The 27,068-nt window shown below is 37.6% G+C and overlaps 1 protein-coding gene across 8 annotated transcripts in view; it reads right to left on the bottom strand.

Moving 5' to 3' along the window:
- The window catches only part of ASH1L (ash1 (absent, small, or homeotic)-like (Drosophila)), a 210,193-nt gene that overhangs the window by 48,046 nt on the left and 135,079 nt on the right, over nucleotides 1-27,068 (bottom strand). For all 8 annotated transcript variants that reach the window (XR_825127.1, XM_010838279.1, XM_010838278.1 and 5 more), the window contains one exon: nucleotides 9,581-9,675. Coding sequence is in view for 7 of the 8 variants with exons in the window: in XM_010838279.1 (XP_010836581.1) it covers nucleotides 9,581-9,675 (95 nt within the window). In the remaining variant the exon portion in view is untranslated. The remainder of the gene's footprint in view (nucleotides 1-9,580; nucleotides 9,676-27,068) is intronic.

Here is a 27,068-nt window from a genome sequence, read left to right as displayed (position 1 = left end):
TGAGTGCTGAAGAATTAATGCTTTTGAACTGTGGTGTTGGAGAAGACTCTTGAAAGTCCCTTGGACTGCAAGGAGATCCAACCAGTCCATTCTAAAGGAGATCAGTCCTGGGTGTTCATTGGAAGGACTGATGTTGAAGCTGAAACTCCAATACTTTGGCCACCTGATGTGAAGAGCTGACTCATTTGAAAAGACCCTGATGCTGGGAAAGATTGAGGGCAGGAGGAGAAGGGGACGACAGAGGATGATATGGTTGGATGGCAACACCGACTCAATGGACATGGGTTTGGGTGGACTCTGGGAGTTGGTATGGACAGGGAGGCCTGGCGTGCTGTGGTTCATGGGGTTGCAAAGAGTCGGACATGACTGAGCGACTGAACTGATTTTCCATAAAAATGTTATTTGTTAACATGCAATTACATGTTAACATGTAATACAGTGAGTTTATTCATTTGATAAATCTGATGACAGAGCAATATGGATTATAGTTATATATAAGTCAAATAACTTATGGAGGTTAATATAACAAGCTGCTGTCTGAGGTTACAGTTGGTAGAAGACTGGAGTCCATCTCTTGACAGGGAACCAAAGCTGAGTGTGTAACTACAAAGTCTGTAATGAAAAAGTACAACAAGGAAGTAAACTTTGGTGTATTTAAATAATGAATGTGCAGCTGTTAAATGAAGTGAGGTATATATTTACTCACACGAAAACTTATTTTCCAAGTTGCAGAATAATATTAGAGCAATATTAGGGCTGACTTTTTTTTTTTAAAAATCCATTAAGTGGCTAAATATGGTGGGGAATGACTAAGGAAGGGCACAAAGGAGCTTTCTGGGATGATGATAATGTTCTTGAGAAAGGTCTGGATTATAGAGGAGTAGGAAAAAATTTAAAAATTGAGCAAAAGTACATTTAAGATTTGTGGATTTTATTGAGGGTAAATTCAAATCAAAAGAAAAACCCTATAAACAAACACTGAGATCTTGATTCTGACACTATGATGAAATATTTAGCTGGAAGTATATCAGTCCCTGCAGTTTACTTTGCAGTGCATCCAAAAACAGGATGGAACAACAAATGGATAAATACATGATAAATCAGGCAAATATCAATGACAAAACCTAGGTGATGGGATTTTTTGTGTGTGATGGGATATTTTGCGATCAGTTTCTTCAAATTTCTGTATGCTGAAAAATTTGGTAACAAAGTATCAGGAAAAAATAAGCCATATATATATGTATATATATATGTATTTGAAAGAGTTTGAAAGGGTATATGCTAAACTAGTATGTTTCTGGGAAGGGGAACTTTATCTTTCAATTCACATCTTTCTACATTAGGAATTTTTATGAGTATGTACTGTTTCTAACAACAATCAAATAAATGTAATTTTTTAGCAAGTCAAAATTGGCTCTCAGAAGACAGGACAAATCCCTTGATGTAAAGGGTTAACTCTTAGTGTATTTTCTGTAGAGAAGAGGTTGTTAAAGTATGAAGGAGCAGAGTATAAGTTCTGAACATTTAAAAATAATACTTTTCTCTTTCTAGAAAGAAAGGCATCCATTATTCATGTCAGCTTTTTTTTTTTTTTTTTGGCCACATAGCACGCTGGGGTCTTAGTTCCCCAATGAGGGATCAAACCCATGCCCTCTACAGTGGAAGCATAGGGTCTTAACAGCCAGGGAAGTCTCATATTTCAACTAACTTTAAAAACACAATTTTCCCCACTGTCCAACATTTTGAGCTTTCCTAGAAACAGCTCCACAGATGTTATATGTTGCCTTTCTTTATTATTTGTATTTCTCTTCGATCCCTGGATTGGAAAGATCCTTTGGAGAAGACAAAGGCTATCCACTCCAGTATTCTGACCTAGAGAATTCTATGGACTGTACAGTCCATGGGGTTGCAAGGAGTTGGATATGACCGAGCGACTTTCACCCTGACTTTTCTCTAATCCATATACTAAGAGTTGGGGAAAAAAATGATGAGACAGTCTTTACTTTCCTCTAATATGTCTGAAACCAGAGCCAGGTAATTCATTTTTAATATGTGAGACTCACCTAAAAAGATCCTTGTCAAATTCTGCTGGAGAGGATACCTGAGAAGAACATATTGAGGAGTTCCTCATTTGAAAAAAATACTGTTTTAGCTAATCCTCATTTTTAAAATGGAAAAAAAAATTACTTTCACCTGAAAATTAGATGAAATCATATCTTTTGTGGATTTTTCTTATTGTATACTTGAACCTTGAGATCTCAAATCCTGCCACTGAATATTAGAAAAGGAGCAAAGAAATTCTTTACTTTTTCCCTTTGAAATAAAACTCATTTTGTGGGCCAAAAAAGTCATTTTAAGGAAGAGACGACAGGAGATTGTGTTGACCTTGAAATCTAAAAGGGAAAGGTCCATGATGATTTCTTTTATAAAACCAGTTCTAATATGAAAAAGATATGAACAATAGGAGGAAGAATATTTCACAAAAGCATTCTATTGTTAATCAAGTAGCTAGGCAAACGAGGAAACCAAAGGAGAGGGAGTTATTCAATAAAAAGGAGAGAGGTAATAATGGCTCTACCTCTTTTCAAGATACCTTAAAATCTGACAAAAACTTGGCCTTTTTTGTCCCCTAAATAAGGTGACTGACCTTCAGAAAAAGTTCAGCTCATTTATATATAATCTGAGTATTAGGTTATAATATTGCTCTATAAATAGATTAGAATTACTCATTTTTCCTTTGTTATTCTATGAAAATGATCCCAATGCCATCCAAAGAAAAGTTGCAGTGGTAGTGTTTGTTTGAGTGAAATGTGTGCCCAAGGGTTTATAAACAATGATAAAAGATACAAGATGAAACTGTTTAAATTTCACTAAGCAAAATATGATAAGGATTCAAGTTTTTGGTTTTATCAGCCTGAGGAAAAACAGGTGAGATTCAGAAAGACAGGAATATTGTGATTTCTGTCTCCCCTTTGGAAGAATGTCAGCTCCACAGAGGCAAGGATCTTTACTATTTTGTTTATTGAGGTATCACAAGCATCTAGAAAACTGCCTGATCAAAGAGAAAGTCTTAAATTTTTGAATGAAATGAAAAGATATATTACATGGCTTAAGTTTTGAGATATCCACTAATTGTTTCCTTTTAAGGAATATCTACTAAGCAATATTATCATCTTTCCTCAGTTTTTTGAATTCTCTTCTTCCTAAACACAATCTTTTTTTTTTTTTTTTGGCTTGGTTCATTAATTAATATTCCTCTAGTTTCATTTGAGATATAATTTAGATGCTATGCTAAGTTACTTCAGTCGTGTCCGACTCTGTGCGACCCCATAGACAGCAGCCCACCAGGCTCCCCCGTCCCTGGGATTCTCCAGGCAAGACACTGGAACGGGCTGCCATTTCCTTTTCCAATGCATGGAAGTGAAAAGTGAAAGTGAAGTCGCTCAGTTGGATCCGACTCTTAGCAACCCCATGGACTTCAGCCCACCAGGCTCCTCCGTCCATGGGATTTTCCAGGCAAGAGTACTGGAGTGGGGTGCCATTGCCATATCACTGTAAAAGTTTAAGGTGTATAGCATAATGGTTTGAGTATGTATGTTGTGAAATGACTACAACCATACGTTTAGTTAGCATCATCATCTCTTACAAAGACAGTAAACAGAGAAAGAAAAAAAAAGGAAAACATTTTTTCCTTGCAATGAGAACTCAGGATTTAGTCTCTTAACAATTTCATATGTACAACAGTGTTAACTATGGTTATCATGTTGTTGATTATATCCCTAGTTCCTAAGTATCTTGTAATTAGGAGTTTGTACCTTTTGACCACTTACTCCCACTCCTCTTCTCACAACCCTTCAACTCTGGTAACCACACATATTGTCATCCCCTTTTCTATCACTCACACACACACACACACACACACACACACTTTTAGATTCCATATAAAAGTGAGATCAAACAGTATTTGTCTGACTTATTTCACTTAGCACAATGCCCTCAAGGTCCACCATGTTGTTGCAAACTGCAAGGTTTCCTCATTTTTACGGCTGAATAATATCCCACTGTGTTTATGTGTGCACATGCATGTATTATACTTTGATATACATACAACAACTCTTTTATCCATTCCTGCTTTGATGGACACTTAGGCTGTTTTCATATCTTGGCTGTTGTAAATAATGCTGCTATGAACATGTGTGTGCATGCATCTTTCCAAGTTACTGTTTTCATTTTCTTTGGATATATTCCCAGACGTGAAACTGCTGGATCACACGGCAGTTCTATTTTTAATTTTTTTTTTTTTTTGCTGCACTAGTTGGAAGGCAGGATCTTAGTTCCCTGACCAGGGATAGAACCTGTGTTCCCTGCAGTGGAAGCATGGATTCTTACCCAATGGATTGTCAGGAAAGTCTTTCAATTCAAAAGAAGAAGGAAAGAAAGCCTATTGTAAATGCCCATATTTTTGCTGACTGGATTCTTTCTGCCTTACTGATGTTCCAAGGTTGTTTCTTTCTTTCCATTTACAGAACCTCCTTTACTCATAGGTTAAGTTTGCTGGCAACAAACCGTCTTAGTTAACCTTCACCTAAGAAGCCTTTGCTCCTCTCAATTCTTGGAGGGATATTTTCAATGGGTATAGGATTTTGGTTTGACAGTTTTTCTTTAGGTACTTGAAAAATGTGCCATTTACATGAATTCAGATGAGAAACCCACTGTCATTTGATCTGATTTATACCTATGCATACAGAGTCATTTCTCTCATTATTTTAAAACTGTTTTGTCTTTAGCATGCTGAAGTTTGATAAACATGTCTTGGCCTGGATTTCTTTGGCATATACTCTGTTTGGGGTTTGCTCATCTTCTTGAATCAGAAGGTTTATGTCTTCTGCCAAATTTGGGAAGCTTTCAAGCCATTTATTTACTCAAGCACTTTTTCATCTCTATCTTCTTTCTTATCTCCTCCCAGGACACCAAGAATATAAATATAAGCTCTTTTGTTATGGTCCCACAGCCTATCTCTCCTAATGTCTACTTTTTCTTTTGTTCATACTGGGTAATATTACATCATCTAGTTCACTGATTGTTCCCTGTGTATCTTTCATTTTGTTGCTGACTCTATCCCTGAGCATTGTACTTCAGCTACTGCCTATTTTTATTCTAAAATTTCTACTTGTTTTTCCTTTCATTTCTTTGTCAAGGCTCTATCTTTTTGTTTTAAGTATGTTTATAATTGTTTGTTAAAGTGTTTTTTACAAATTATAACTACTGTAAAATCTTTGTCAGATTATTCTATTTTCTTGGTATTGGCATACATTGATGCCTTTAAAAATTCAGTTTGCAATCTCCCTGGTTCTTGGAATGCCATGATTTTCAATTCAAACCTAGACCTGGGATTTTATATGGCACGTGTCTCAGAACTAAATTTTTGTTATTGCCCAACAGTATTACATTGTGTGGCTACATCACATATTGCTTATGTGAGTGGCATGCAGAACCTCAGTTCACAGACCAGGGATGGAACCTGAGTCCCCTGTAGTAGAAGCACAGAGTCCCAACCACTGGACTGCCAGCGAGGTCTCTGGACATATACCTTCAATTTTTTGGGTACATACCTAAGCAACAGAATTGCTAGGTCTTATATTAAATCTGTCATTAACTTGATTAATTATTAAAATGTTTTCCAAAGAGGTTATACCATTTCATGTTCTCACAGCAATGTATGAGGGTTCCAGTCTCTTCACATTCTCATAAATCTTTTAATTAAAGCCATTTCAGTGAGTGTGAAGTGGTATCTTATTATGATTTTCAATTCCATTTTCCTAATGACTAATGATGTTGATCATCTTTTCATATGCTTATTGACCATTTCTATCTTTTTTGGGGGGGAATATCAATTCAAATAATTTATTCACTTAAAAATTGTATTGTGTGTCTTTTTATTATTGAGTTGTAACAGTTCTTTATATACATGGGATTTTGGATACAAGCCTCTTATTTGAAAATGTTTCTCCCTTTTTGTGGGTTGCTTTAGTTTCTTGGTGGTGTTCTTTGAAGTACAAAATTTTAAATATTAATGTAGTCTAATTTGTCTTTTTTTCCCTTTTATTGTACATGACTTTGGTGTCAGACATTTAAGAAAATTATTACCTAATGCAAGGTCACAAAAATTTACTCCTATGTTTTATAATTTTAGCTCTTGTATTTAGGTTGATGATCAATTTGAGTTATTTTATCCTTTCGTATGGGTATATCCAGCTATCATAGAAACCATGTGCTGAAAACATCATGCTTGCCTCATTGAACTCACTGTAGAACTGTTATAAAAAATGAATTGACTAAATCAGTTCAGTTCAGTTCAGTCGCTCAGTCATGTCTGACTTTTTGAGACCCCATGAATTGTAGCATGCCAGGCCTCCCTGTCCATCACCAACTCCTGGAGTTCACTCAAACTCACATCCATCGAGTCGCTGATGCCATCCAGCCATCTCATCCTCTGTCATCCCCTTCTCCTCCTGCCCCCAATCCCTCCCAGCATCAGAGTCTTTTCCAATGAGTCAACTCTTCTCATAAGGTGGCCAAAGTACTGGAGCTTCAGCTTTAGCATCATTCCCTCCAAAGAACACCCAGGGCTGATCTCCTTCAGAATGGACTGGTTGGATCTCCTTGCAGTCCAAGGGACTCTCAAGAGTCTTCTCCAACACCACAGTTATGTAAAGGTAAAATATATATTTTGTTAAATGAGTACTTATTATAAAAAGTAAAATTTCTTTGAAATTCATTTCTCTGAGGAGATAAGGAAACCTGATTTCATTAAAAATTAAAAAAAATATTATTTTCCACTTACTCCACTGATGACAGGATGCATTACTATTTTACTTGTTTTACTATTCTAGTCACATGACTAATATGGCAAAGGCAGAGCTGGATGTAGGCCTGGCTGACTCAAAGCCACACTCTTTGTTTACATGACGCTGGGAGTGGCCTGTTCCAACAGCTGGCAGGCCTCACTCTGTACCCCAATCACAGATTATCTGAACAACAAATTAACACTGTCCACAAAAAGAAATCAGTCCTGTGACAGCCTGATGTTAAATCTTGTTTCACAGGAAAAAAGCCCACTACTGAGTTAGGTTTTTCCATTATTTACTTAATTTATAGACTACTGAGTACAGATTAGTCTTAGCGAGAGACTAAAGTGGGGATTTAAGAGTCAAAATCTTTATTTAAATTAAGGGATTTCCATTCTGGACCTCTTAAACACTATTCATGCCAGATATCTGACATAAATATTGGCCTATCCATCATTCATCTCATCTCCCTTGGAGTTAACTGACTCTATCATCCACCTGAAAAGTTAGAACTTTTTCCCAAAATGTGAGTTATCAATTAGCCAACTTCCCATCCAGAGGAAAACCAGTGAGACCAAAATGGTCATTTTTTTTTAATATGGAATTTTTAAAGTTACCTCTTATTTTCAAAGCTTGTTTATCACTAGCAGAATCTAGGAAACAGCTAAATCTGTTGAGAATCTTCTCCACTGTCATGATTTCACTACTAAAAGCAAAAGGCTCTTTCAAAAGAACTTTGGTAGTAAGCCCAGAGTATGGAACTTACTCTCACCTTTCTTAAGTAAACAATAGTACAGTTATCTGCTGCTGCTGCTAAGTCGCTTCAGTCGTGTCCGACTCTGTGCGACCCCATAGACGGCAGCCCACCAGGCTCCTGCGTCCCTGGGATTCTCCAGGCAAGAATTCTGGAGTGGGTTGCCATTTCCTTCTCCAGTTATCTAGCTGAGAATTAAATCTTGTAATGTTGTGTGTGCTGTGCTCAGTCACTCAGTCGTGTCTGATTCTTTGTGATCCCATGGACTCCTCTGTCTACGGCATTTTCCAGGCACGAATGCTGGAGGGGGTAGCCATTTTCTACTCCAGAGAACTTTCCTGATCCAGGCGCCGGAAAGGTGGAAAGGTATATTTGTAACGCTATGTTATAGTTAAACTGTCCTCTAGCCACCCAATACAGAATAACTGAAGCAAACTAATCTTTATTGCATAACTTGTCTATCCTTGCTGCTTTAAATACACTGCTGGTGCTGGGCCTTCTGGGGAGAAAAAAGGAACTAAATAATCATAACACAGAGAAGAGCACCACAATCAAGAGAGTCACTGGTGAAGAGGATACTAAAAGTACAGGATCAACATCTTACTACACAAGTAAGTTGTTCTTGAAAAAAAAAATTCTCTTCTTACATTCAATAACTTATTCTGATTTCTCCTTCTTTTCTTTCATTTGTATATTCAATATTTACTAACCTTCTATTAGGCACCAAGCACTGGAAAATCAAAGGAGAAAAAGAAAGACAAATGATCTTATACTCCTGAAGCTTATAATCTAGTGAAGGAGACAGATTAGTAAACGAGTAAATAAATACAGCAATTAAAGATGATAGAAAAATAAACAGGGTGCTGTGATACAGAACTGATATAGAGTGAAGAATGCTATTTGGTAGGACAATCAGGAAAATAATTTTAAAGAAAATAATATTTAAGCTGGTACTGACATTTAGCCTGTACTCATAGGATGAGAAGAAATCCACTGTGGGAAGATCTTTTTGGGTAAAGGTAATAATAAGCAAAATTATCTTTTGGCTATAAACAGCTTGGAATGGCCTAGAATCTGAAAGAAGACCAGCATGACATAATACAGTGAATAAAGGAAATCTGGAAACAGCAGAGGCAGATTAATGAGGTAGTCAGGAACCAGATCATTCCCAAGTGTTGGGATAAGGAGTTAATAGTTTAATGGTGAGTCACTGAAAGGTTTTAAATATGATTTAAATTATAAAATGACTTTTCCTTTTACTGTGTAGAGAGTGGATTGGAAAAGAGTAAGAATGAAAGTAGACAGATCTGTTAGAAGGCTACTGCAATGGCCCAAGCAAAAGATAATAGTGGCATGGACCTGAATAACAGCAATGGGATTTGAAGAGAAGCAGGATATATTCAAGGAGAAAAATAACAAAACTTGGAGATGGAATGGATGAGGAGTGGAAAGAATGAAAGAAATCCAGGATGACTTACAGGTATACTTTACTTATCTGATAAGATTCTGGAAGGTATTATTATCGGAATGCTAAACAAAGACTTAACATTTGCTCCAAAAATAAACAGAACAAGAAAACCTTGATCAATTTTCAAGAATATAAATGATCAAAAAAGCAGTGGGTCTTCCCCCTTTGATTATTACATATCCACAAATCATCTCCCTTTGAACACAGAAAACATTAGAAACTGAAGTAATGAAATAGTTGGGTTTTCCTAGAGGACTCACTTAGAGAATCAAATGTTACAGATAGAGTGTTGTTTATTGACACTTTAGTGAATAAGATTTACATTATTTTGACCCCTAGAAAGCAAAAGAGTTTGAAAAATTCTTCAGAGTGACTACAAATTAAATGGTAAAGACTTGACCTCCTGGAGATACAGAAACAATGAGAACACAAAGACATTAATTACATTTCACGTAAACTCAAGAAATACCATTTCTTTTCAGCAATATATTGTATATACTGAGTACTCACCAACATGAATGGGGGCTGGGAATAATCCATATTCATGTTCTCCTGGAGTGTATTCCAGCTTCTCTTTCTTTAATTGGATCAATCGGCTCTTTGGGCTGTGATTAGAAAAGAATGGAAAATAGTCAAAGGCAAGAGAATTTCCTCTTGTAAAATACAGAAAAAAAAATCACTCTATCAAGCATTTGTTTTAGTGGTAATCATTTGTAGAAACATTAAATCACATTGAATTAGTTGCACAGCTGCAACTAACAGAGGTTGAGTAGGTCAACCATACTCAATTTAAGAAAATACAATACTGGGCTTCCCTGGTGGCTCAATGGTAAAAAATTCACAGGAGACATGGTTTGATCCCTGATCCAGGAAGATCCCACATGCCGTGAAGCAACTAAGCCCATATGCTACAACTGCTGAGCCTGCACTCTAAAGCCTAGGGACCTAAACTACAGGGCCCACACACCAGAACTACTGAGGCCCGCATGTCCCATGCTCTGTGCTCCGTGAAAGAGAAGCCACTGCAATGAGAAGCCTGTGCACTGGGACAAGAGTAGTCCCTACTTGTTGCAACTAGAGAAAAGCCCTCCCAGCAATGAAAACCCAGCACAGCCAAAGATAAATAATAAAATTTAAACGAGAGAGAGGGAAAAAAAAAAAAAGAGAATGCAATGCTATTTTGAGTTAAAAATCACCTTTATAAATATAATAAAGAATGCACTTGGCTTCACAGTAATTTATGCAAAAATACTTAGTTAACAAAATGTTGTTGTTGTCACTGTTCAGTCACTAAGTCATGTCTGACTCTGAGACCCCATGAACTGCAGCATGCCAGTTCTCCCTGTCTTTCACCATCTCCTGGAGTTTGCCTAAGTTCATGTCCATTGAATTTCATAAAGCAGCAAAAATCCCAAATTCACATTTTAGAGTGATAATTTTTAAAAGTCTATCTACAAAACAAATGTATTTTCTTTTTCTATAATTTTGAACCCAAACTAGTCATTTCATGTGACTCTCCTAATTAGGGACAAAGAAAATAAGCAGTAACAAATGGTTTATGTGCAAGAAACTATTCTGTGTGACTTGTTCTACATGTCAAAATTAGATGATTTATATACATACCTGGTTGGTAAATAAAATTGTGTGGGGGGAGAAGTATTTGTTTTAACAGTGACTTAAATCTTAATGTATACTTTTTGTTGCAAGAGTTACTAAGTACTTTCATATATTTTTAAAATCTAAATTTTTGGAATTGCCTTATAGTAATTATATATAAGAAAGAGCCTCATTAGCATTCTCCAACAGTTCTGCAGAAGGAACCTAAATTTCAGATATGATCATAATGACTGCTGTATATTTGCTTAATGGTTTATACTTTCAGATATTATCATTTATGTCAATCCCGTAAAGTAAGCAAGAAATGTTTGACAGATTTGAAGTGATGCTCTACAAAGCTGATTTGCTGACTAACTAGTAAAGAGATTCAAGATGAAAACCTCAGTTTCTTGCTAAATTCCTATTCAATTCCTATTCTTATTATTTTATTCTATCATGTTTCATCATCTTTTTTTTTTTCCCCATCATCTTTTACTTCTTCCACTCATCTTACTGGGTCGGTGTTCCTAATGTCTGTTGTGAGATAAAAATCTCAAGCAGATATATAAAAAGGAAAGGAAGAAAAGAAGGGAGAAAAAAGAAAATGAGATAAAGAAGGGGGCCACATTCAGTCGACTCTGATTTTATTTCAGCTTAAAGTTCTAGTAAATAAGGCAAGGTGAATATATTTCTTTCATGAATTATGACATACTACCTTTCTCCAAACAAGTCTAGTCTATTGTATCTTGTAACAACTAGGTATGTGAATATACACATTTTGTAGATGAGAAAACTGAGGTCCAAAAATTAAGGTATTTGAAGAACCCAAAGTTCTTATTAGAAGACTGGTTCTTTCTAGTGAATCTTTCATTTGTTTATTCAACAATTACTGAACACTCATTAAGTCCAGGCCTTGTTCCAAGTGCTGAGAAACAGTGGGGAATAAGACAGTTTACCTGGGTAGGCATACAAAAAGGAAACAAGAAAAACTAATAAAACTAGAAAAAAAAAAAAAAACACAACAGAATATAATAAATGCTAGGCAAATAATTAAAATGTGATGAACAGCAAGGTATTTGGGAAGGCTTTTCTGAGGAAGTAACATTAAGCTAAAATGTAAATGTTACTCACACTCAGGAGAGGATCTGGAAAATAAGAGGAAAATCAGGCAGAGGAAATGGCTGGAATAAGACGAAAGTTTAAATGAGATTGGAGAATTAGAAGAAATAAAAGGAGACTGAAGCAGTCCGGGTGAAGTTAGAAACTAGGTCATACGAAGTTTAAAGGCAGTTGTAAAAAGTTTGGGAAACAGTTACAAAGAAGGAAAGGAAAGATACTAGACTGTTCTACTTACATCTAAAGATCATTTTTCTCATTTTAAACAATGATCCAGAAAGTGATTTGTGACCAGAAATATGAATTTTTTAACCAACCAAAACCTGTATTTCTTTACTATCAAAGTCAAAAAGATCAGGAAAACAACCGTGTCTAGAAACCAAGCAGTCTATATGAAATAAAATTTGGTTTACACTTTATTAAAGATTTAACCAAACTAATTAAACAGATAACATAAAAGCTTTCATTTAGCTAACACAGGAATGGAAGCAAAACTAGTATCTTACCCTGGTGCTAAAAGGGTAAGCAAGCATACAAGGGGCAGTAGTGGTGAAAGAGTATACTTGGCACCCTGAAGTTAACAAACAAAACCACACGCACACACACCCTCAGGGTCACCTTCAATGTTTTACTCCTTCAAATAAATGCAACCCTGAATGGGAAAAAAAAAAGTGATACTGTTAGTGGATCAGTTGTGTACGACTCTTTGTGACCCCATGGACCGTAGCCAGCTAGGCTCCTGTCCAGGCAAGAACACTGGAGTGGGTAGCCACTCCCTTCTCCAGGGAATCTTCCCAACCCAGCGACAGAACGTGGGTCTCCTGTACTGCAGGTGGATTCTTTACCATCTGAGCCACCAGGAAGATGGTAAACCCTGAATACATCCCATCAATTACAGTCTCCCTAAAAGAATCAAATTAATTCCCTGATTTTGCAATGCTGATACCTAAGATGAATGACACCATCATAGATAAGATAATCATGTGAGAAACTGTTTTCCTAGTTCTTAGTCAAGTCTGATTTTAGTTCTAATTTAGACATAACCATTTCTTTCCCTGTTGGTTATAACATGGAAGGTGCTCTGTTTTAAATATCTGCTCCATGATATTAACAGAGAGAATTTAGTCGTTTCTGTCCATTTGTCTTAGAGATTCTGAACATTCCTGGCATTTTCTGTGGAACTCATTTGTGTGCCACTATCAGTTTAAAGTAATGCTCAAAATTCTCCAAGCCAGGCTTCAACAGTATGTGAACCGTGAACTTCCAGATGTTCAAGCTGGTTTCACAAAAGGCAGAGGAACTAGAGATCAAATTGCCAACATCCACTGGATTATCGAAAAAGCAAGAGTTCCAGAAAAATGTCTATTTCTGCTTTATTGACTATGCCAAAGCCTTTGACTGTGTGGATCACAACAAACTGTGGAAAATTCTTCAAGAGATGGGAATACCAGACCACCTGACCCACCTCCTGAAAAATCTGTATGCAGGTCAAGAAGCAGCAGTTAGAACTGGACATGGAACAACAGACTGGTTCCAAATAGTGAAAGGAGTACGTCAAGGCTGTATACTGTCACCGTGCTTATTTAACTTATATGCAGAGTACATTGTGAGAAATGCTGGGCTGGATGAAGCACAAGCTGGAATCAAGACTGCTGGGAGAAATATCAATAACCTCAGATATGCAGATAACATCACCCTTATGGTAGAAAGTGAAGAGGAGCTGAAGAGCCTCTTGATGAAAGTCAAAGAGGAGTGAAAAAGTTGGCTTAAAGCTCAACATTCAAAAAACTAAGATCATGGCATCCAGTCCTATCGCTTCATGGCAAATAGATGGGGAAACGGTGGAAACAGTGGCTGACTTTATTTTTTTGGGCTCCAAAATCACTGTAGATGGTGACTGCAGCCATGAAATTAAAATATGCTTGTTCCTTGGAAGAAAAGTTATGACCAACCTAGACAGCATATTAAAAAGCAGAGACATTACTTTGCCAACAAAGGTCCATCTAGTCAAAGCTGTTTTTCCCAGTAGTCATGTATGGATGTGAGAGTTGGATCACCGAAGAATTGATGCTTTTGAACTGTGGTGTTGGAGAAGACTCTTGAGAGTCCCTTGGACTGCAAGGAGATCCAACCGGTCCATCCTAAAGGAGATCAGTCCTGAATATTCATTGGAAGGACTGATGCTGAAGTAGAAACTCTAATACTTTGGCCCCCTGATGGGAAGAATTGACTCATCTGAAAAGACCCTGATGCTGGAAAAGATTGAGGGCAGAAAGGGAAGGGGACGACAGAGAATGAGATGGTTAGATGGCATCAATGACTCAATGGACATGAGTCTGAGTAAACTCTGGGAGTTGGTGATAGACAGGGTGGCCTGGCATGCTTCAGTCCATGGGGCTGCAAAAAGTCGGACATAACTGAGCAACTGAACTGAACTGAACCCAAGAGCTCTGACCGAGATACACAATGAGATTGTTATTTTCATGCCTGCTAGTGTAATATCCTATGGATACTGGGATCAATGAGAGATTTCTCACTAATCAAGGAGAAATTTCCACATTCAAATCTTATCATTTAAGAAATACATTTCATAAGGCTACAACTGCACAGACAGTGATCCTCTGACGTAACCTGGCAAAGGAAACTGAAAACCTTCTGGAAAAGATTCTAGATCCCATTAAGAACATTCATGGTTCATAGGAGGCGGTCAAAATGTCAACATTAATAGAAGTTTGGAAGACATAGCCAACCCTTATGGATGACTCTGAGGGGTTCAAGACTTCATTGTAGGTAGTGTACTACAGATGTGGTGGAAACAGCAAGAGAACTAGAATTAGAAGGGGGACCTGAAGGTGTGACTGAACTGCAGTCTTACACGATTTTCACAGATGAGGAGTTGCTTCTCACAGATGAGAAAAGAAAAGTGGCTTCTTGAGATGGAATCTACTCCTGGTGAATATGCTGTGAAGATTCTGCTGAAATTAGAGTATTACATAAACTTAGTTACTAAGGCAGTGGCAGGATTTGAGAGGATTGACTCCTATTTCGAAAGAAGTTCTGTGGGTAAAATGTCATTGCATGAAAAAAAAAAAGTGTAGTTCATGCTGCAGAGAAATCACTCGTAAAAGGAACAAAGATGTAGCAAACTGCACTGCTGCTTTGTCTTCAGAAATTGCCTCAACTGCTCCAAACTACAGCCACCACCCTGATCAGTCAGCAGCTGTCAACATAAAGGCAAGACTCTGACAGCAAAAAGATAACAACCTGTTGAAGATTCAGATGATGGTTGGATTTTTTTGACAATATAATACTTTTATTCAGGTATGTACATTTAAAAAAGACATAATGCTATTGCACACTTAACAGACTACATTATAGTGCAAACATAACTTTTATAAGCACTGGGAAAAAAGGCCTCCGTGTGACTCCCTTTACTGCAATATTCACTTCATTGCAGTGGTTTGGAACCAAACCTGCAGGATCTCTGTGATATGCCTGTATGTATAATGTAAAGTGCTTTTTAGGCTCCTCTTCAGAAAAAGAACCTATTTTCCTTTTAATGTGGGAAAAACCCAGTGCTTCCCTACTGTTTCTTTCCAGTGTACCTCCTTTTACACAGAACATGACTGCTGACACCTCTGGTCATCATATGTGTGGAAGTTTTTCACCACACCAACAAATTCTCTTTACACCAGCTCGGTGTCCTAAAACTAACTTAATTCTAACACCATCCACCTGGAGACACTATTAAATCCCACAGATTAAGGACTCAGTCCCAAAAGACTGCCTTCACTCAATTTCAGATGTCACCTGAAAACAGTAAGTTTCCAGGTTACCCACAAGTCATGTCCTACAAACGGGAGGTCCCCATTACCTCTTCTCTCAGGTCTGATTCGCGACAGCCCTAGCCTCTCTGGGCGTATCACTGTCCTTGTACTTTGAATTGCTCAGCAACCTGGAAGCTCTCTGAACTCCATACTATTAGGATTTTATGGAGGCTTTATTTTTTTTTTTCCCTTTCTTCCTATTTTTATTGGAAGATAACTGCTTTACGAAAGCAAAAGATATTAAGAAGAGGTTGCAAGAATACACAGAAGAACTGTACAAAAAAGGTCTTAACACCCCAGATAACCATAATAGTGTGGTCACTCACCTACAGCCAGATATCCTGGAGTGTAAAGTCAAGTGGGCCTTAGGAATTATTAAGAACAAAGCTAGTGGAAGTGATGGCATTCTAGCTGAGCTATTTCAAATCCTAAAAGATGATACTGTTAAAGTGCTGCACTCAATATGCCAGCAAATTTAGAAAACTCAGCGATGGCCACAGAACTGGAAAAGGTCAGTTTTCATTACAATCTCAAAGAAGGTCAATGCCAAAGGATGTTCAAACTATCATATAATTACACTCATTTCACATGCTAGCAAGGTAACGCTCAAAATCCTTCAAACAAGGTTTCAACAGTACATGAATCACAAACTTTCCAATGTACAAGCTTTTACCTCCAGATGTAAAAAGCAGAAGAATCAGATCAAATTTCCAACATCTGTTGGATCACAGAAAAAGTAAGAGAATTCCAGAAAAACATCTACTTCTGCTTCACTGACTATACAATAGCGTTTGACTGTGTAGATCACAACAATCCGTGGAAAATTCTTCAAGAGATGGGACTACCAGGCTACCTTACCTACCTCCTGAGAAACCTATATGCAGGTCAAGAAGCAACAGTTAGAACTGGACATGAAACAACAGACTGGTTCCAAATAGCGAAAGGAGTATGTCAAGCTGTATACTGTCACCCTGCTTGTTTAACTTATACCCAGAGTACATCATGCAAAATGCTGGGCTGGAGGAATCACAACCTGGAATCAAGACTGCTGGGAGAAATATCAATAACCTCAGAAATGCAGATGATACCATCCTAATGGCAGAAAGTGAAGAGGAACTAAAGAGGAATCCTATAATTTAAAGGGAGTTAAGTAATGTCTCTCTTGGCAGGTCAGGAACATTGAGAAATATGAGTTTTAGAGTAAGAGGTTTTCCCAACAGTTATAGGTCCTTCATGTGAAATTTGATAGAGGAGAGCTGGAAGGTTTTTGATTCCTCATCTTGGTAGGTGAGTTTATAAGGACAATAAAACACTTTTGACACAAAAATAAAGCATGTTGCTCAAGCTGCTGTAATCACACTACAGGAGATTTTTGCATTGTATATTAATTAACATATGTAAATAAAACTGGCCTTAAATTACATTGATATTACATTATCAAAGTAATGAGATTTAATCCAATAATACATAAAAAAAGATTATACAACAAGATCAACCTGGATTCATTCCAAAGTCACAAGGATGGTACAACATAATCAATGTGATATATCACATCATCTCTAAAAGACAAAAACCGTATGATCATTGATAAGATGCAGAAAAAGCATTCAGTAAAATTAAACATCCATTCATGATAAAATCTCTTACCAAAGTGGGTACAGAGGGAACATATCAACATAATAAAAGTTATTTATGACAAGCCTACATTCAATATAATGCTTGACAGTGAAAAGCTGAAAGCCTCGCCACTAAAATTTGTAACAAGACAAAGATGCCCACTCTTACCACTTTTCTTCAACATAGTATTGGAAATCTTAGCAACAGCAATCAGCTAAGAGAAAGAAAAGGTATTCAAATTGGTAGGGAAGAGGTAAAATTGTCATTAGATGCAGATGACATGATATATCTATATATAAAGACTCCATACAAAAACTACTAGAACTGGTAAGTGAATTCATCTAAGGTAGCATGATACAAAACTCTCCAAAATATGCAGAGAGCTCATACAACTCAGTAAAAAAATACCAAACAACCTAATAAAAAAATGAGCAAAAGATCTAAATGGACATTTCTCCAAAGAAGAAATAAAGATGATACAAACAGATATACCATGTTCTTGGACTGGAAGAATCAATATTGTGAAAATGACTACCCAGAGAAATTTACAGATTCAATGCAATCCCTATCAAATTACCAATGGCATGTTTCACAGAATTAGAACAAAACATTTTACAATCTGAATGGAAACAAGACCACGAATAGCCAAAGCATTACTGAGAAAGAAATACAGAGGTGGAGAAATCAGGCTTCATACTATACTACAGACTTCAGGCTATACTACAAAGCCATAGTCAATGTAACAGTATGGTACTGGCACAAGAATATTTATTTTAATACCTGGATCCCACTTGCAAAACTTTTAATGGAATTATATATATGTGTGTGTATTTACATATATATATATGTGTGTGTATTTTTTGTCTCTAGTCTTCCTATAACAAAGATAAGCTTCATTAATCTTGTTTTTTTTTGTTGTTGTTGCTGGTTGATTATAGATGTGACTCAGAACAAGTTTTAAATGCTAATGGATTATTAGACATTGTTCATAGTAAATGGTGGAGAAACAACTTGGGAATTCACAGATTAGAACACGTACTAGTTTTAAGTCATTTGGTGACAAAGGTAGCTTCCACAGTGTAGCTGGAATTCAAAAAGCAAATGAAAGTCTCACCTAGCAACCTGCACTATATTTTCAGTGAATAGACAGCCACTAAAATTCTGAATAGGATTCTACAACCTTTGTTACATTGGCTAAAGATAATATTACTAAGACGTTAAAACACAAAACAAAGTCAAGCAGAGTAGACTGTTCACCAAAGACAAAATGGAAAAAGATTAAAAATGGGATATCAACTATATATTTCTACATATAAACACTGAAATGCTAAGAAATCAAAAGCTATACTTGTTATAATGTGTGTGTCTGCTCAGTTGCAGTCATGTCCCACTCTTTGAGACTCTGTGGACTGTAAACCATCAGGCTCCTCTGTCCATGGGATTTTCCAGGCAAGAATACTGGAGTGTGTTGCCATTTCCTACTTCAGGAGATCTTCCTGGCCCAGGAATTGAACCAGCGTCTCTTGTATCTTCTGCATTGGTAGGTGGATTCTTTACCACCGTGCCACCTGGGAAGCCCCACTTGTCATAATACTGTTTACAAATTTAGCTACCCATGTGAATAGTCATTTGTATATGAAAATTATGAACCTATCACTTATATAAGAGAACTATGAACGAAAAGGCAACAAAAGAGTTGTGAGGCAAAAAATTATCTGGATTTATAGATGATCTTTAAGAAATAAAATACTGTCATTGTAAATTCTTTCACTTGGATTCAAGGTAGGAAAGAAACTTAGCATGGAATATACCACAAAATCAGTATACATGTTTTTTGCCCCATCCCCAGCACACTTTTTAAATTCATGTATTATTTACAAACAGTAAAAAAATCATCCCTTTTAAGTGAGTTCCACAAGTTTTGACTAATGCATAAGTCATGTTACAATCAAGATATAGAACAGTTTCATCATTCCACAAAATTTCTTTACGTCTCTTTATAGCCAAACCCATCTCCCAACTCCAGGCCCTGTTCTTTAGTCCCATGGTCTTTCCTTTTCAAGAGTATCACATATGGAGAACAGTGTGGAGATCCCTTAAAAAACTGGAAATAGAACTGTCTTATGATCCAGCAATCCCACTACTGGGCATACACACTGAGGAAACCAGAAGGGAAAGAGACATGTGTACCCCAATGTTCATTGCAGCACTGTTTATAATAGCCAGGACATGGAAGCAACCTAGATGCCCATCAGCAGATGAATGGATAAGAAAGCTATGGTACATATACACAATGGAGTATTACTCAGCCATTAAAAAGAATACATTTGAATCAGTTCTAATGAGATGGATGAAACTGGAGCCTATTATACAGAGTGAAGTAAGCCAGAAAGAAAAACACCAATACAGTATACTAACGCATATATACGGAATTTAGAAAGATGGTAACAATAACCCTGTGTACGAGACAGCAAAAGAGACACTGATGTATAGATCAGTCTTATGGACTCTGTGGGAGAGGGAGAGGGAGAGGGTGGGGAGATTTGGGAGAATGGCACTGAAACATGTATAATATCATGTATGAAACGAGTCGCCAGTCCAGGTTCAATGCATGATCCTGGATGCTTGGGGCTGGTGCACTGGGACGACCCAGAGGGATGGTACGGGAAGGGAGGAGGGAGGAGGGTTCAGGATGGGGAACACAGGTATACCTGTGGTGGATTCATTTCGATATTTGGCAAAACTAATACAATATTGTAAAGTTAAAAAAAAAAAAAGTATCACATAAATGGAATTATACAGTAGGTAGCCTTCTTTCATTTGGCATACTGCATTTGAGAGTCACTCATGATGTTGAGTCTATCAGTAGTTCTTCACTTTATAATGCTGTGAAATATTCCATCACGAACGTGTTAGTTGCTCAGTTGTGTCTGACTCTTTGCAATTCTGTTGACTGTAGCCTGCCAGGCTCCTCTGTCCATGGAATTCTCCAGGTAAGAATACTGGAGTGGGTTGCCATTCCCTTCTCCAGAGGATCTTCCCAATTCAGGGATCGAACCCAGGTCTCTTGCGCTGCAGGCAGATTCTTTACCATCTTTACCAGCAGGGAAGCCCATTATATGATATACTAGTTTGTCTATCCATTTAGAAATTTAATTTCCCATTTGTAGAGATTATGAATAAAGCTGCTATAACCATTCAAGTACAGGTTTTTGTGTGAACATGTATTTTTATTTAACATGGATAAATGAAATGGAGTGCGATTGCTGTGTCCTACAGTAAGATATATTTAAGAATATAAGTCACTACTTGTTTTCCAAAGTGGTTGTACCCTTTTGCACTCCCATCAACAAGGTATAAAAGTTGAAGTTATTCTGAATCCTTATCAGTATTTGACATTAGCGATTAAATTTTTTTTAGTTATTCTGACAGGTATGTAGTGGTATCTTACTGTGACTTTAATTTTCACTTTCCTAATGATTAATGATGTTGTAATTCTTTTAGTGTGCTTATTGTTACCCATAAATCTTCTTTGGTGAGGTGCTATCTAAATCTTGCTCATTTTTAATTGATTGATAAAAAGTTTTGTTCTGCTTATCATTAAGTTTTGAGACCTTATAATATTTCTGTGTACAAGTCCTTTATCATATAGGAGATGTGCAAGTACTTCTTCCCAGTCTGTGGCTTATCTTTTAATTCCTGTAACTGTTTTTTAAAGAGCCAAAATTTTTAATTTTTAAAATGTTCCATTTATCAATCTTTTTCTTTTATGGACTGTGCTTTTTCTGTTGTAAGAAATCTCTGCCTAACCAAAGGTCATAAATATTTTCTCCTTTGTCTTATTTGAAACTTTTATAGTTTTAAGTTTCACAATTAGGTCTAATTCATTTTGGTTAATTTTTATATGTGGTAGAAGTGCAATTTGAAGTTTACATTTTTGCATGTGTGTGCACATGCATGCACATGTCCAACTCTTTGTGACCCCATGGACAGTAGCCCACTAGGCTCCTCTGTCCATGGAATTTTCCAGGTAAGAATCCTGGAGTGGGATGCCCTTTCCTAGAATACAGGTTAATTTGGCTATTTATCATTTCAGTCAAACATTATTTCCATACTAACTTGCAGCAAAACTGGTATAAACACAATGTTTCAGGCTCATTTTGTGCTTTCCCTGACCCATCCCTCCATCAGCCACTTCTCCATAGCTTAGTTTCTCTTAGTGGGAAATGGTATTTAGAAACCAAACTGTATACACTAAGTATGTTCATGACCGGTGGGATATCACTTTCTAGGTTCTTTCAGCTAACAGAGCTGGAGAAAAATGGAAATTTCATATGATTCAATAATAAACAGACAAGAAAACAAATAATGTATGTAGGGATATCGGTTCATGATGCAGATGAAGAAGACCTTGAACTCACCTCCTTCCAGATACACATGGAACCTACAGCTACATGAAGAAAAATTCCCTCTGCAAGAACTCTAAAAGTAGCTCAGCAACTCATACACACTGGGCTAACAAGAAAAAAATCACATCAAAATGAGGAGAGGTTGCACATCTTACAGCAAATCTCACTCATTGAACAACAACCAACAATTAGGAGGGCACTCACAATTATAAGCTTCTCCCCAAGGAGAAGAAGATTTGAACCCCATACCTGGCTGCCGCTGCTAAGTCGCTTTAGTCATGTCCGACTCTGTGTGACCCCACAGACGGCAGCCCACCAGGCTCCCCCGTCCCTGGGATTCTCCAGGCAACAACACCGGAGTGGGTTGCCATTTCCTTCTCCAATGTATGAAAGTGAAAAGTAAAAGTGAAGCCAATCAGTTGTGTCCGACTCTTCTCGACCCCATGGACTACAGCCTACCAGGTTCCTCCGTCCATGGGATTTTCCAGGCAAGAGTACTGGAGTGGGGTGCCATCGCCTTCTCCGCCATACCTGGCTACCCAACTATTAAGACCTGGACCTGAGTGAGACATGGGCCCCCAAAACATATAGTTCTGAAAGCCAATGGGGCTTTTGTCCATGAGACACAAACTGAGAAACATTTCTTAAATGTTTGCATGGATTCACTGTGGCTAATCTCCCAGGGCACATTCAAGTTCTTCTGTGTAGTTCAGTTCAGTTGCTCAGTTCTGTCCGACTCTTTGCAACCCTGTGGACTGCAGCACGCGAGGCCTCCCTGTCCATCACCAACTCCCAGAGTTTACTCAGGCTCATGTCTCTTGAGTCAGTGATGCCATCCAATCATCTCATCCTCTTTTATCCCATTCTCCTTCCACCTTCAATCTTTTCCAGCATCGGGGTCTTCTCAAAAGTCAGTTCTTTGCATCATGTAGCCAAACTGAAACTAAAATACTGGAGTTTCAGCTTCAGCATCAGTCCTTTCAGTGAATATTCAGGACTGATCTCCTTTAGGAAGGACCGGTTGGATCTCCTTGCAGTCCAAGGGACTCTCAAGAGTCTTCTCCAACACCACAGTTCAAAAGCATCAATTTTCGGTGCTCAGCCTTCTTTATACTCCAGCTCTCACATCAATACATGACTACTGGAAAAACCATATCCTTGACTAGATGGCGTTTGTTGGCAAAGCAATGTCTCTGCTTTTTAACATGTTGTCTGGGTTGATAATAACTTTTCTTCCAAGGAGCAAGTGTCTTTTAATTTCATGGCTGTAGTCACCATCTGCAGTGATTTTGGAGCCCCCCCCCAGAATAAACTCTGTCACTGTTTCCACTGTTTCCCCATCTATTTGCCAATCTATTTGCGATGGGACCAGATGCAATGATCTTAGTTTTCTGAATGTTGAACTTTAAGCCAACTTTTTCACTCCTCTTTGAGTTTCATCAAGAGGCTCTTTAGTTCTTCTTTGCTTTCTGCCATAAGGGTGGTGTCATCTGCGTTTTATCTGAGGTTATCGATATTTCTCCCAGCAATCTTGATTCCAGCTTGTGCTACATCCAACCCAGTGTTTCTCATGATGTACTCTGCATATAAGTTAAATGAGCAGGGTGACAATATACAGCCTTGACGTACTCCTTTCCCTATTTGGAACCCATCTGTTGTTCCATGTCCAGTTCTAACTGTTGCTTCCTGACTTGCATACAGATTTCATAAAAGGAAGGTTAGGTGGTCTGGTATTCCCATCTCTTGAAGAATTTTCCACAGTTTGTTGTGATCCACACAGTCAAAGGCTTTGGCATAGTCAATAAAACAGAAGTAGGTGTTTTTCTGGAACTCTCTTGCTTTGTTGATGATCCAACGGATGGTGGCAATTTGATCTCTGGTTCCTCTACCTTTTCTAAATTCAGCTTTCTGTGTAAGGGGCCATTTAATTATCTTAAATCTCTGAACTGAGGATCAGGCATCTAACGTAACACACATCTTCACGGGCAGGGGCAGACTAAAATACTCTCCAAAGACTGGAGACTTTTAAGTGCCTTTTTTGTATTATCCCTCTGTTTCACTCCAGGTCAATTGTATCCCCTGCAAAGGACCTTGTGCACATGATTGGAGCCCTGGTTTTGGCAACTGCCAACCAGGGAACATCCCTTCATCACCTAGCTCTCATGGGCGGCAGAGCCCCTGATCACAGATCCTCTGAAATGAAAAAATGAAATGTTGATTGGTGAGTCGTGTCTCTTTGCGACCCTGTGCACTGTAGCCCAGCAGGCTCTGTCCATGGGATTCTCCAGGCAAGAATACTGGAATGGGTTGCCATTCCTGTCTCCAGGGTATCCCTCCGACCTAGGGATCGAATCTGGGTCTTCTGCATTGCAGGCAGACTCCTCACCTTCTGAGCCACCAGGGAAGCCCTTCAAAAGAAAAAACTCCTCCAAAAGAAAGTGAAGACATGGAGGGAAGGATGGAGGATGCACCAGACAGAGCCTGGGAGGAGGATGCTCACAAGCACATCCTGGAAAGTCATGCCTGTCAGGGGAGAAGCTGGCCAGAGAAAGCCATGACTAAGAGGAAACTGAGGGGCTTCCCAGGTGGTGCAATGGTAAAGAATCTGCCTATCAATGCAGGAGACACAGGTTTGCATCCTGGGTCGGGAAGTGATACTAACAGAGAAACAGTTTTTACCTAGCTACCCCTCTCCCTCCCCCAGGGCAGAGAAAAGAGGCAGCAGACAGAAATGTCCAGTCCTTCCAAGAAAAAGGCCTATTATCTGATTATCATCATAGCTGTAGCCTCAAGGGGTTTTTTTTTTTTTGGCATTCAGAACATATTTTGTAAACATTTACACAGATACCAAAGACAGGTAAAAAGACACTACAAGAAAATTACAAAAATCCTTTACAAATACTGACATAGAAATCTTGAACAAAATACAAGCAAACCAAAGTCATACATTAAAAGGTTTATACACTATGACCAAGTGGGATTTATTCCTGGAATTTTAGAATGGGTCAACAGACAAAAATTAATCAATATGGTATGTCACCTTAATAGAATAAAGGAAAAAAACCCCAAAATCATCTCCATTGATGCAATAAAATAACAAAATTCCACATCTTTTTATAATAAAAACACTTAATGAACAAGAAATAGAAGGAAACTCACTATGATAAAAGCTATATATGAAAAACCCACAACTAACAACATATTTCGTGGTGAAAGACTAAAAGTTTTTCCCCTAGAATTACAAATAATGTCCACTTTTGCCACTTCTAGTAAATATTATACTAGAGGTTCTAGGCAGAGCAAGTAGGCAAGAAAAAGAAATAGACATTCAAATTAGGAAGAAGTAAAATTATCCCTATTCACTGACAACATGATCTTATATGTAGAAAACCCTAAAGATTACACATGAAGAAGTGAATCTGCTCAGCTGTGTCCAACACTGTGGCCCCATGGACTGTAACCTGCCAGGCTCCTCTGTCTATGGGATTTCCATACAAGAATACTGGAGTGGGTTGCCATTTCCTTCTGCAGGCAAGGGGTGGACTTCTAATTAAACACCTAAGGTGGACCTAGGGCTTCCCTCATGGCTCAGATGGTAAAGGAATCCACCTGTAATATGGGAGACCAGGGTTTGATCCCTGGGTTTGGAAGATTCCCAGGAGGAGGGCATGGCAACCCACTCTAGTATTTTTGCCTGAAGAATCCCTGTGGACAGAGGATCCTGGTGGGCTAGACTCCAAGGGGTAACAGAGAGTCAGAGTGAGTGACTAAGCACAGCACAAGGTGGACTTAACATATATACAAAATATTCCAGCCCAAAGCAACAAGATACATATTATTCTCAAGTGTACATGGAATATTCTCCAGGACAGATCATATGTTAGGCCACAAAAATCTTAAAAAATTTAGAAAACTGAAGTAATATCAAGCATTTTCCCACCATAACAGTACTGAAGTACAAGTTAATCAGAAGAAGAAAACTAGAAAATTTACAAATATGTGGAGATTGAACAACAGTGCTACTGAACAACCAAAGGGTCAATGAAGAAATCAAAGAGATATGTAAAACAAATCTGAGGGATTTCTCTGGTAGTCCAGTGGCTAAGCCTCTGCACTGCCAAAGCAGGGGGCCCATGTTCAGTCTCTGGTTGGGAAACTAGACCCCACAGGCCGCAACTAAGGGTCTATATGCCACAACTAAGACCCAGTGCAGCCAAATAAATAAATAATACATATTAAAGAAAAACACAAATCTTAAAACAAATAAAAAAGCAACATACAAAAATTTATGGGATGCCACAAAAGCAGTTCTAAGAGGGATGTTCATAGCAATTAAATGCCTACATTAACAAACCAAGAAAAATCTCAAATAAATACCCTAACTTTATAACTGAAGGAATTAAATAAATATTAAGGCCACAAAAGGGAAAAAGTAACAAAGATCAGATTGGAAATAAATGAAATACACACTAAAATGACAAAAGAAAAGGTCAATGAAACTAAGAATGGATTTTTAAAAAATATAAACAGAACAAAGCTTTAGCTAGACTCAACCAAAAAAGAAAACTCTAATAAAATAAAATTAAAAAGGAGACATTATAAAGATACCTCAAAAACACAAAAGATCATATGATACTACTGCAAACAATTATATGCCAATCAATAGGACAACTTAAAAGAAACAGATGAATTCCTGCATACACATATCTTACTACCAAGACTGAATCGTGAAAAAACAGAAAATCTGGAGACTGAATCAGTTAAATCCTCCTAACAACAGCAACAAAAACCACAGAAACAGTTAGCTTCACTGGTGAATTCTACCAAACAACATAGAAGAACCAATACAAATCCTGAAACACTTCCAAAAACAGGAGAAGGAAAGAACCAATCAACACATTTTATGAGGTCAGTACTACCCTGATACCCTTACAAAATGATGTAAGGGCACTCCAAGAAAAGAATGTTACAAGCTAATAACTGATGAAAAGAGATGCAACTATCCTTAACAAAACATTAACAAACTAAATTCAATAATACACTAAAAGGACTGTATTTTATTATCAAGTAGAATTTATTCCAGGGATGCAAGAATGGTCTAACATCTGTAAAATCAATGTGACATACCAGAACAACTATAGAAAGGATAAAAGCCTATGATCATCTCTTCAGATGAAGAAAAACCATTTGAAAACTTCAACATCTATTTACAATAAAAACGGTAAAGGAAAGTACCTCAACATAATAAAGAACACTGACGACAAGTCCACAACTAGCATCATATTCAATTATGAAAGAATGAGATCTTTTCCTCTGAGATCAGGAACAAGACAAAAATGCCTTCACTCACTGTTTTCATTCAACATACCACTTGAGGTTATAGTCAGAGTAGTTAAGAAAGAAAAAGAAATAAAAGGCATCCAAATAAAAAAA

The sequence above is a fragment of the Bison bison genome, unplaced genomic scaffold, assembly GCF_000754665.1.
Source record: "Bison bison bison isolate TAMUID 2011002044 unplaced genomic scaffold, Bison_UMD1.0 scf7180017864093, whole genome shotgun sequence".
Classification (NCBI taxonomy): Eukaryota; Metazoa; Chordata; class Mammalia; order Artiodactyla; family Bovidae; genus Bison; species Bison bison.
This window is presented reverse-complemented; position numbering and strand designations above follow the sequence as displayed.